General features: G+C 45.0%; 1 protein-coding gene across 5 annotated transcripts in view; it reads left to right on the forward strand.

The window, feature by feature from the left end:
- ATP11A (ATPase phospholipid transporting 11A) overlaps positions 1–13,413 on the forward strand; it is a 233,645-nt gene that overhangs the window by 86,118 nt on the left and 134,114 nt on the right. For all 5 annotated transcript variants that reach the window (XM_073556848.1, XM_073556851.1, XM_073556849.1 and 2 more), the window contains exon 2: positions 5,709–5,831. In XM_073556848.1, the coding sequence (XP_073412949.1) occupies positions 5,709–5,831 (123 nt within the window). The remainder of the gene's footprint in view (positions 1–5,708; positions 5,832–13,413) is intronic.

Consider the following 13,413-nt stretch of genomic DNA (forward strand, 5'->3'; position numbering starts at 1 on the left):
ACTGATGACACACTGATGGTGATGGTAAGAATGGGCACACAGTCCATACACTGATGACACACTGATGGTATAAAAGGACACACGGACCATACACTGATGACACACTGATGGTATAAAAGGACACATAGACCGTACACTGATGACACACTGATGGTGATGGTAAGAATGGGCACACAGTCCATACACTGATGACACACTAATGGTATAAAAGGACACACGGACCGTACACTGATGACACACTGATGGTATAAAAGGACACATAGACCGTACACTGATGACACACTGATGGTGATGGTAAGAATGGGCACACAGTCCATACACTGATGGTATAAAAGGACACACGGACCATACACTGATGACACACTGATGGTATAAAACGACACACGGACCGTACACCGATGACACACTGATGGTATAAAAGGACACACAGACCGTACACTGATGACACACAGATGGTATAAAAGGACACACGGACCGTACACTGTTGACATACTGATGGTATAAAAGGACACACGGACCGTACACTGATGACACACTGATGGTATAAAAGGACACACGGACCGTACACTGATGACACACTGATGGTATAAAAGGACACACAGACCGTACACTGATGACACACTGATGGTAAAAATGGGCACACAGTCTATACACTGATGACACAATGATGGTAGAAGTGGGCACACAGTCCATACACTGATGACACACTGATGGTAAAACAGACATACGAACCATACATTGATGACACACCGATAGTAAAAACGGACACACAGACCATACTCAGATGACACACGGATGGTAAAAATGAGCACACGGACAATGCACTGATAACACACTAATGGTAAAACAGACACACGGACCGTACACTGATGTCTCACTGATGGTAGATATGGACTCACGGGCCATACACTGATGACATAATGTTGGTAGAAATGGACACACGGACCATACGCTGATGACACACTGATGGTATAAAAGGACACGCGGACATTGCACTGATGACACACTAATGGTAAACACGGACACACGGACCATACACTGATGCCACACTGATGGTAAAAACAGAGACACGGACAATGCACTGATGACACACTGATGGTAAACACGGACACACGGACCGTACACTGATGCCACACTGATGGTAAAAACAGACACACGGACAATGCACTGATGCCACACTGATGGTAAACACGGACCATACACTGATGCCACACTGATGGTAAACACGGACACACGGACAATGCACTGATGACACACTGATGGGACACACGGACAATGCACTGATGACACACTGATGGTAAACACGGACAATGCACTGATGACACATTGATGGTAAACACGGACAATGCACTGATGACACACTGATGGTAAACACGGACACACGGACAATACACTGATGACACACTGATGGTAAACACGGACACACGGACAATGCACTGATGACACACTGATGGTAAACACGGACCATACACTGATGGTAAAAACAGACACACGGACAATGCACTGATGATGCACTGATGGTAGAAATTGACATACAGAACACACACTGATGGTAAAAACGGACACAGTCCATACACTAATGATACACTGATTCAGAACACTGATGACAACGGTACCATTTTTTCACGTGTTTAAACATGGATGTGTGAATGAGGCCTAAGTGGTAGAGTGGCTATTAGAGTACAATGGGTTTATTAAGAGTTGGGCTGTAAGCTTGAACACTGGTATAAAGGCCCCAGACACTCTATTTGAAAGTAGGCTAAAACCCTCTTATCTCGGCTGGCCGTCTGCTTTCTACTGAAGTCTGCTGCCTTTCCCCAAAAACTATAATGTCAGGGGAAGCATCGGGCAGTGGGAATACTATCACCTGATCCTGTAGTTTTTCTTTTTGTGTCAGGCAGAGTCTTTCTTCTCTCTCCACAATCAACACACATGAATGGTGGGCCAAGTCCTCCCTAGTATGGAGAGGAGTCAGGAGAGATGGCTGTCTAGTGAATGAATGTCCAGCCGTCAGTCATTTTATGTAGGTGGCGGCCCAGCAGCATCCCATCAATCTTTCTTTTTATTCTCTACTAGCTGAAGAGCCCGGCGTTGCCTGGGCATAGTAACCAACTGTGGTTAGTTATAACAAATTATAATGATTATATTGCACATAAAAACATTTCACATCATATATTCAACACTATAGATTTGTAACACCAATTAACTAAACGATTACCCAAGTGTTGATACTATTTTATTTTCAACTCATTCAAGAGCCTTTTGATAAACAACATTTTTGTGAAGCAAAAGTTTTTTTTAACACAATATTAACCCCTTAACGACTGCCAATACGACTTTTAACGGGCAGTTAAGGTGCCTTGTTCCTCCTGCACCTCATGCTCCTTCTTTTTACACAGCCTCCTCCTGCACCTCACGCTCCTCCTTTATACTGTACACAGCATTTTTCTGCAGCAGAGCTTTTCTCCTTTATAGTCACCTCCTCCGGCAGCACCTCACACGCCTCTTCTATATACAATTGGAAATACTTGATCCCGAGAGAAATTGCACTAATTGCAATAAAGCGCATCATATACACAGCCTACTTCTTGTGCAGCACCACACTTTTCTCCTTTAGACCTCATTCACACATTATTTGGTCAGTATTTTTACCTCTGTATTTGTAAGCTACAACTTGGAGTAAAACAATCAGAGGAAAAGTATATTAGAAACACGTCAGCACGTCTGTATTTTACTTCTACTCGTGGTTTTGGCTTATAAATACCAAGGTAAAATACTGACCAAATAATGAACGTGTGAATGTGGCCTTATACACAGCCTCCACCAGCAACGCCTCACTCTCCTCTATACACAGCCTCCTACTGCAGCAGCACCTCACTTATCTCGTTTTCCCCCCTCACTCCTCTCATTTTCCCCCCTCCTCTCATTTTCCCCCCTCACACCTCTTATTTTTCCCCTCACTCCTCTCATTTCCCACCTCACACAATTTTCTCCTTTAGACCTCGTTCACACAATATTTGGTCAGTATTTTTACCTCAGTATTTGTAAGCTAAAACTTGCAGTAAAACAAGCAGAGGAAAAGTATGTTAGAAACACGTCACCACTTCTGTATTTTTCTTCCACTCGTGGTTTTGGCACCTCACTCTTCACTATACACAGCCTCATACTGCAGCAGCACCTCTCTTTTCTCATTTTCCCATCACGCCTCTCATTTTCCCCCCTTACATCTCTCATTTTCCCCTCACTCCTCTCATTTTCCCCCTTAACACCTATCATTTTGACCTCACACCTGTCATTTTCCAGTCACTCCACTATTTTACCCTCACTCCTCTCATTTTCCACTCACACCTCTCATTTTCCCCTCACTCCACTATTTTCCCCTCACTTGTTTAATTTTCCCCTCAATCCCCTCACTCCTCTCATTTTCCCTTCACTCCTCTCATTTTCACCTCACTCCTCTCTTCTCCTCACACGTGCACATCAACTTCCTGTTACGAGCACAGCGGTGTAATCCATGAGGCTCCTCCCTTTCCCTTGACATTATGCCTCAGAGGAGCAACCCCATTCTAGACACAACAGAGCTAGATGTGGCCTGTGCCTGCTGCGCACCGATACTCTGAAGGCGGCGGCGCTGATTGTAGCTCGCAGTGGCTGGGACGTTGCAGCCCGTGAGTTTTGCAGAGTGGCTATCAAGGTGAAGGTGTCTCCACCCGTGTGTGCTAATTGTCATGGTTGGGACATGGTTAATGTCCTGTTCTCACAGGGTTAACTTTTGCCGGCCTCTCTTTGGATCTGGGAGGGGTATTTATACTCACTCCAAACTAGCATTCTCTGTCAGTTATACTGGTGTGTCTGACCCCTGGTGTGCGTGTACTCTGCGTTGTTTATTTGCTTCCCGTGTATGACCCGGCTTGTTCCTTCACTCTGTACTCCGTCTCTCGTTTTGCTACTATTGTCTTTTCTGGTTCTGACCTCCTGGCTTGGCTATCGTTACTCCATTACAGTTTACCCCTATTGTACTGTCTAATGCTCGTTCTGGTTTTCTGATCTATTGCTACGTCCTGACTATCCATTCTGTCTAAGCCCTTTGGTACTGTATTGCTATCTCGTGCTTTGACCTCGGCTTGATCTGGTTTCTGTCTGTCTATGCCCCTTGGTAACTTTGTCCTGTAGTTACCTTTCTAGGAGTTACCCTGCAGCTCCTAGTGCTGTGGAGCTTAGGCCACGCCCCCAGCAGTCATGTGCTTCAGGTCCTGGAGCATGCATTGTCACCACTGCTGCCCGCTCCGCAGGTATCTTTGTGCACAGTCTTTGTACTCCGGACACGCGCACTGGCTCAGTGATCAAGTGCAGTGCGGTGTTCCTGACACTAATATCGTGGGCCGTGTGGACGGGGCTTTGCGTGTGGAGTGTGGCTATATGGAGTGGGCATGGCTTGATACATACATACATACACTCAGCTTTATATATATATATATAGATATGAAATTTCCACGTGTTGCATTATTTCCCCTCTGTACAAACCCCAGAAGCAGGTGCTGGTCACCTGCTCCAGAAATTTTCCCTTTATGTCTGATATGAAGGTTGTACAGAATTTGCGAGACTGTGTATCAGTCACGGCATACTATGCTTTGTGAAAAAAGCTATGTTAACACATTTCATTAAAAAACACTGAAAGAAGTAACATGTTGCATTTTGCAAAAAACAAGCTCTTATGACAAAACAATTAGGATAAAAAAAAGCAAACTGTGCATGAGATTTCTGAAAAATCATTGACTTTGCTGACTTTACTGTGAAATGCAGTTGAAAATTTGCATAAAAAAAGCTGCAAAATGCAACATGTCAGCATAGCCTTATGCTACTGCTTTTCTTCTGATTAGCATTTATACACATACAGTAGATGCAGAGAAATCAAAGTTGGTATTAAACCTGAAGTAAAAGCTCTCCGGATCAGGCCACTGACCTGTATACCAGCCGAGCAGATGAAACAAATCAATTGGTAAATGCTTAAGGGACCTGTATATAGCTAAATGGAATCGATGGGTACTGCCATTATTGTCGCCTTTTTTGCTTGTGCAAATCACGGCTATGGTTAATTGAAATGTGACCTTATATAGCCTGTAAAGAACACTTATTACCCAGGATATGGAGCCACTCAGTGGTGGCTGATCTGAATGGTCCGAAAAGATGAGTTGAATATTGCTGTGAAGTCTCTCGACACTACCAAACATGAAAAATGGCAAAATTAGGCAGTAAGTGCTGAATGTGTATACATTTAGCAGTCCTATTTCTGCATCTCTTGGCAGGAAAAACGCAGCGTAAAAAAATGTGTTATTACCGCTTTTTTTTTTACTTGCGTTTTTGGTGCAGATTTTTCCCCGCTCATGAATATGGGAGAAATCTGACATGCAGCAGATTTATATCTGCAAGTCAAAAATAAGCAACGTGTGTACGAAACTTCAGGATTCTCATTCACTTTGCTGGGACTAGAAAATCCTTCAGGTTTTGTGATAAAACTGAGCAAAAAAAACCGCAATGTGTGCACACAACCTAAGTGTTAGAAACTGCAGAAGCCACTTCCCCCTTTTTTTTTATAATATTCTCTAATTAGCTTTTCTCACGGTGTGTCTTCTCAAGTTCTTATAGAATAATTGACAGCATCTTTATAATAATGATAATAATATGCTATAACCCTTGTTGTTTTCTAGTGCGCTGGAGAAGAGAATTGGGTAGACAATCGCACTATTTATGTTGGTCACAAGGAGCCTCCTCCGGGCACTGAAGCTTACATTCCTCAGAGGTATCCAGATAACAGGATCGTCTCCTCCAAGGTAAGCTTGTTTCCCCTCTAGACCAAGTCACCTGTGTAGTTACCTGGCCGAGCCTTCCATCGCTGCAGCTGCTGTTTGTGCTCTGAGCCCGGTGTGGCTCAGCGGCGGACTCACTTGTGCTACACAGATTCCTTGTGTCATTTTGTTCTGTATTTTCCGCTTTGAGGAAAATTCGAATGTGACAAGTGGTGATGGCGGACTGTCCTAATCCCCAGATTCTGGCTTGTTTGGGTTATTTTATGTAAATACAAAGAAATATTTTCGACAAGAGTTCACAGCATTTGCTTCCATATACACCGTGTCCCATGTTTGACAGAAATGAATGTACAAAATAAAAGGATGTTACGAAGTTTAAAAGGGTTTTTCGACTTTTGTTTTTAAAAAAAAATTCCAAAACAATTCACGAATAAATAACAGCAGTCTCCCTCCATTCCGGCACCAAAGATCTAGTGCAGGGGTGCGGTCAGGAGTAATAATATCCCGTCTATTCACTGGGGTCACTGATTGGTTGTAGGGCTGATTTGCATGACATCATCCCACCGGACATTGTGGCTTCCCATCCATCATCGGTGGCCTCAGAGATCAGTCCAATGGGCATCGGCACTGGATCGTCAGGGGTTCGGAGTAATAAGTAACATTTATTTTGTTATTTTATGAAAATACCTTTGCTATGGAAGCTTTTGAAATGAGATTTAAACATGTTGAAATCTGTTCAAGGAGAAAAAAAATGTAGAATTGTGTTTTGTTTTTGTTTCACTGGGGGAGTTGTTTTTTTTTGTTTCAGTCTGCGCCAATAAAATGCAATCATTCCAAACAACAGACTTTTATTTTTACAGGAAATAATAGCAAATGCACTTCTCTCTGAGACACTGAAAGGGACAATAACAAAAAGGTGAATATAGTTTAGGGTTTCCGGTTAGTTTTGCCTGGTTCGTCATTTAGGACTTTTCAAAAAGTGGCAACATTTGTAGTAAATGTACTCCAGTCCCACCAGTGATTTTATCTATGCCTGAAATTGTGGTGCATTTTTGTTACATTTTGTCAGAACGTTACGATACTTTTGGGCTAAATAATTGCAAATGATTGGGTCCAAAGTGTGAACGTAGACCTAGGAAGAGAACCGCTAATTACAATGTTCTTTGTGCCATGTCGCAGGCTAAAACAGGCTCACAGTATGAGGTGTCTGCCAAGATATTTCAGCATCCTGGTCTCCTGCTGTGACATTTCATTGTAGTTAGAAATTAACAAAACAAGGGATTTGACAATAAAATCTGAAATAAAGTATGATGTAATAGAATATGTGCTATCAGTGTAAAGTAATAAACTTTACGATACAACAACACGTGTTAGATCGGTTTCAGATGTCAGTCTGGCACTCATGTTCTAAGGCAGTTGAGTTTGGGTCAGGAGACCCATAGCCACTTCAGTAATTGTAGTCCATACGTCCATACTCGGATCATAAAAAAATTGCAAAAGTAGCAATAGATAAAGGTAACGGCCCTAACTCCTCAAAATCGGTGACTTTCTCCCTGGTCTTAATGAGGTAGAGCATGTTGGAGACTGACGCTCCCGATTCATCAAGTGAGAACTCCACCGTTCATCATGAATTGGAGGAGTTGTGGTGTCAGGTCCTCGTCCTGCCCCAGCTCCACAGATTTTGGGAGAGACTGGCATGAAAACCGCAACAATCACAACATTTTTGCGCAACTCCAATATGCTCTAAAAATTTGCAACTTTTTAAAGCAATTTACACAAGAACTCTGGTAAAGTTGCCTTGGTGAATCAGGCTTATTGGCTTCTTCTACAGCTTCTGACTGTCTGCATTTGTGTTTATGAGTGATGTTCCTGTTGGAATAGTTTACGGAAACACAGAACTTGTGGTTTGAGGTTGGTAACAGAAATTAAAGCAACCACGGTATCAAAAGCGTTATTTTCTGTTCATCTCTCTGTTCGGTCCTGATGTTATTTGTAAGCTTTATAATTACAGCAATTATTGATTAAGTAGAATAAGTTGTCCAGTGTTTTGTTAATGAGATCCTTTCTTATTGAAGCTAATGAAAACAGGCACAGCTGCTATCTCAGCTGATTGCTACTCTGCTATTAAGCCCGCTAACCGTGCATAGGTAATCCGAAAATCACCGTCTTTAGCCTATTTATTTTATTTCATCTTTGTTGCATAGAAATGTTTATTGGATTAGATAATTACATTTGGTTTGAACAAAAAAAAATTATTTGCACAATAATGAATTTATTAACGAGAACTTTCATCCTGGCATCCGCTAACAGTCTGATCTGGCACACGCTCCTTGTTTGCAAGCATTATGGCCTTATGGTTAACATCGCATCGTGTATATTAGCATTATCTAGCATTAGCGGTCATGATTAGTTAATTAAATAATACTAGCGCTGGCAAAAATAATTGAAAATGAGCACAGCCATCAGATGTCATTACGTCATTTTAGGAAGTAGATTGAAGTATGAGAACTTTCTGCATGAGGTTTCTTCTGCTTTTGAGCTGACACTTCTGTTCACTCGACCAAAAAATATCTCACTTCATGAAAAATGTTTCATTTTGCCATTTTGAAAATATTGCCATTATTTGCCATTTAGAAAATATTCATGAATAATGATAGCAATCTATATATAAAACTGAGTGTATGAGTGTGTGTGTGTGTGTGTGTGTGTGTGTGTATGTGTGTGTATGTATCAAGCCATGCACACTCCACATAGCCACGCCCACGCCATAGCCAATGGGGAGCGGCGGTGGGTTGGGGATTTCGGGTGACAGTTGACAGAGGTATGGAGGATTTTGTGCTCGGGCGGCAGAGAAGGACAGTGAGGGAACCGAGCGCAGGTAATCACCACACGGGGGCTGTGGAGGGGGCGGCAGGAGCTCTGAGAGAGGAGGCAGCAGCCGCGGAGGGGAGGGCAGACCACAGCTCCGCGTCCTCCCCCTCTTACCGAGCACACTCCCCAGAGTCCCCACATGACTTCGCTGCCCTCAGCCTGTCACAGCCCTGTCATAGTCGGAAGCAGAGGACAGTGCCGGAGCCGGGCACAGGTAATCACTGCACGGGGGGCTGTGGAAGGGGCTGCGGGAGCTCTGAGGGAGGAGGCAGCAGACACGGAGGGGAGGGGAGAGCAGACCATTTCTCCGCATCCTCCCCCTCTCACCGAGCGCACCCCCCCCCCCGTGTCCCCACATGACTCCGCTGCCCTCAGCCTGTAACAGCCCTGTCATGGCCGGCGCGCAGGCTGGGCTCACAATGCGCAAGGGGGGTTCACAATACATGGGGTCTTACACGGCACAGGGGGTCTATGCCCGGGCAACGCCGGGCTCTTCAGCTAGTGTAATGTGTGTGTGTGTGTGTGTGTGTATATATATATATATATATATATATATATATATATATATATATATATATATATAATATATTAGTGTATGTGTATCAAGCCACGCCCGCTCAACATAGCCCCGCCCACTCACTCCACACGCAAACCCAGTGTAATAAATATCATATATCTATAATAAATATCTATTAACCCCCTTCTTAGGTGACAAATATTTAGAGGTCTAACAATTTAGTGATTTAGTGACCAATAAAGCCCCGTGCAACTTTTCTAGAATACTTAGCAGGTTGTCCTAATGGCAAACCCTTTGCATAATAGAGGATCCCCTGGCAATCTTCTGAACACCATGGATCTAATAGCTGAAACCCCTCAGCGATTAGTTTTTATCCCTGAGGCTGTAGATGGCCACTTAGTAACTCTGCAAGGACCACTGCAACAGACATGTGCTATTGATCTTACATGACATCTATTGAAATTAATAATTCCCCTAAATTATTTGTCCTTTAAAATGGTCCTGTTCTCTGGCTAATAGAGTGTGATTTTACAGTATGTTGTTAATCTTGCCTACTAGGCCATGTGGATATGGGGTTTGTCCATAGGGGACAACCCCTTTAAAGGGAATCTGTCACCCCTTTTTTCAGATATCATATAATGATATCATTCAATTGTGTGTCACATAAGGATTCTCTTAGTACTTTTGCTTCCCCCTGACCCCGCACCTTTCATGCATAAATACCTATTTTATATCGGTTCAGATATATGTAAACTGCCGCTGTCCGATCCGCTGGGCGGGGCTTATTCACCTGCTCCCCCCCTCCCTGTCTTGCTCTACGCATTTCTTCTTGGGTAGAGCAAGACAGGGAGGGGGAGCAGTTGAATAAGCCCCGCCCATCGGACTGGACCGTGGCAGTTTACATACATCTGAACCGATATAAAAAAGGTATTTATGCATGAAAGGTGCGGGGTCAGGGGGAAGCAAAAGTACTAAGAGAATCCTTATGTGACACACAAGTGAATGATATCATTATATGATATCTCAAAAAAGGGGTGACAGATTCCCTTTAAGTGTTCATTTCTGTCTAGTCATGCCATAAGCTATCACAGAACATTGAATAAGATGACAAATATTCTTTCAGTAGTTATACAGAGATGTGAGTGTGCACAATAATCAGGACTGGAGTGAAAATCACAAAAGAAAAAAAATTCTTCTTTTTCTTTTATTATAGTTTTTTTTTTCATAGAAGCCCAAGGAGATCTGCAAGAATGCTAGTCTTCTGCTTACTCGACAGAAAAATCAATATTGACTGAGACTTTATGACCCTGGGACGGATCTTTATGTACTGAGACTATTGCTATTAAGATGGGACTATCGATCATTTCATAAATACTATATATTCTCAGATCAGAACGATTATTTGTCCAATAGATTTCATATAGAATGCAGAAACACCTTTTCCGGCTGTTTTCTCCTCTTCTGAATTGTTTATAGAGAGCTACGTGCATATGCTGCAAACCTAGAAAAGTGGTTGTCCAACCATAGGAAAAAACTTAATACAGATTTGAACGTTATTAAATAAAAAAAGAACTTTACAGACTCTTGGCTGCTCCAAAATTCAGATTGGTAAGGTGAGTATGACTTTTTATTTAAAGAGGTTGTTCCCTACTTTAGCTTTGATGACCCATCCGTAGGATAGGCCATCAATGTCTGATTGGAAGTACTCACGGAGCTGGCCGTTTTCTAGCAGGTAGGGTACTGCACATCCGTCTCCTATTCAAGTCAATAAAAGGCAGATGTGTAGTACCCTGCGGCGCCCACTATCAGATGACAGTTGGCTCTGCAAGTGAGTACATACGGCCAGCGGCCGCTTTCGCCGACACCGATAACAGCTGATCGTGGGGGTGCTGAGTGTTGGACCCCAACCGATTTGACATTGATGAACTATTCTAAGAATAGGTCATCAAGGCTAAAGTAGTGGACAACCTCTTTAAGGCATGGGGCCATTAACTGTAATGCTGCAGAAGGAGTCACAGTGCGCTCTGTCGTACATCATTTTTGGCTATATACAGTAAGCCTATTGGAGAGGGCACCAAGCCGCAGTAGACTACATCTTGCTGTTTACCTCAACTAGGCATATATAGCCGAAAATTATGTATGGCAGAACACACTGTGACTCCGCCTACATCATTACTGTCAATAGCCCTCTCAGCGTATACACCCGCAGAAGATTGGAACATAAGATAAAACGTGATGCATACCCTGCATTAGTTACTACACTAGATGGATACTGTAGTTGTAAACAAATCCAAAATTAGGCTCACCTATAATACGTGGCTTAAAGGTATTGGGTTAATCTGCAGGCTAATTGTGTTATAATGCTGTCCGGCGCCCAAACATGGCCTAACGCTGCAGGGAGAAAACAGTCTTTATTCTCCCCAGCAGCATTGCCATTTCAATCACGGGCGGTGGCATCGGCGCTGATTCAGTCACGGCTCTGAATATACAGAGCGGCAGCTGTAACGGTGCCCTGGCCCTGACTGACAGCCGGTCCCAGTGCATAGCCAACATCAGTCATGGCTGGGGAAGTGGTTAGAGGTTTTGCTCAGTATTCTCAGAGCTGTGACTAAGCCAGCATCGGCGCTGCCCCGTGGCTGAAACCGCGCCCCTTGTCCTGACTGACGCTGGGGGGCTCAGCTATCAGTCACGGATGGGGGCACGGTTTCAGTCACGGGGGGGGTGCCGGCCTGGGTTCTGTCACCGCTCCGAGTATACAGAGCGGTGGCTGTAACCGTACCCCCAGCCCAGGCTGACACTCTCTCTTCATTGGGGCTCAGTTGTCAGTCAGGGCCGGGGGCGCAGTTACAGGCGCCGCATAGTATTCTCACAGTGGTGACTGAACCTGCGTCTGTGCCGCCCTCCCCGAATGAAACAGTAACGCTGCTGGGGAGAATAAAGATTGTTTTCTACCCGCAGCATTCGGCTATGTGCAGGCACCGGCCAGCATTATAACACTATTAACCTGCACATTAACCCTGCATCTGCAGGTTAATAGTGTTTTCCAGAACGTCCCTCCTGACAGCACCACCAGGAGGTTGTCCTTCTTATCCTTGATAGGGACAGGAACACAGAAGAGGTTAAATAGCCCCTCCCCACCAACCCTTTCAGTGTTTTGCTGTCCCTATCAGGGACAAGACGCAGAGGAGCGCAGCGGTGCGTGTACCTGTGAAGCAGAATCGGTCCCGGTGGCAGGAGCTGCTGGTAGCGGTGCCTCTCAGAAGATTTCGGGCGGCGATCCCCGCTGCAGCAGCGATGAGATCACTGGAGGTCCCTCAGCGCTGGGGTTGAGCTGGCTGGTCCCCGCAGGCGCGCATCCCCTCGGCGGTCTCGGGCACCACAGCAGCTGCTGTCCCTGGCTGCAGGATGCCGGCGCCTCAAGTCCCGGATTTCTGGCACACCGCGTCATCAGGGGGCGCGCCGGTGATGACATTGACTTCCGGGGCAGGGCCAGAAAACATGGTGGCGCCTAGCGCGACGTGGCCCGGGCAGACAAGGAACCGCACAGTGTCGGCGTCACATGGATCCTGACGCCCTGAACATGGAGGGATGTCAGAAGAGGCAGACCAGGAAAAGATCCGCGCTCCGAGAGATGCGCAGCAGGCAGCCACATGATCAACAGCAGCTGGGCTCGGAAGGAGGAAGAATCAGATGTCTTGAAGCCGGGTTAGGCGACTACTTATGTTATAAGTCAGGTTTCTGCGTCTGCTCTGCAGGAATCCAGACCCTTACATTCTGCGGTCTCTTGCTCTTTATCTACCGCAGAGTAGATTGCCTTGCAGCAAATCTCTCCAGGGGCTAAGTCTCTCTGTCCTCCTACTGAGCATGCTCATTAGGCGGTTTTCCATTGGAGATCGGGATTCATGTGCTCAGGTCCTGCTCCAGATCTCATTGGTCCATCTCGGAGATCTGGAAGCTTCCGGAAGGTCCCGGCTGCTATAAAAAGCGCGCATGGCCATTCCGCCATGCGCTAGTATAGACTATACTAGCGCCAGGGTCTGGCTAGTGATGGCAGATCAGCAGCAACTCCTTCAGTGCATTCACCAGCTAGAGGGCCGGTTGGCTACTCTTGAGAGTGTTATCGCAGCGGCGAAGTCTTCGGAGGCTGCTGTACAAGCGATCGCAGAGGCGGTTTCTCGTATGTCCACGTCCTCCCACGCGCCGACAGTTACCCGCCTC

Source organism: Dendrobates tinctorius, unplaced genomic scaffold (assembly GCF_039654945.1).
Source record: "Dendrobates tinctorius isolate UK_male_01 unplaced genomic scaffold, ASM3965494v1 ptg000240l, whole genome shotgun sequence".
NCBI classification, from domain to species: Eukaryota; Metazoa; Chordata; class Amphibia; order Anura; family Dendrobatidae; genus Dendrobates; species Dendrobates tinctorius.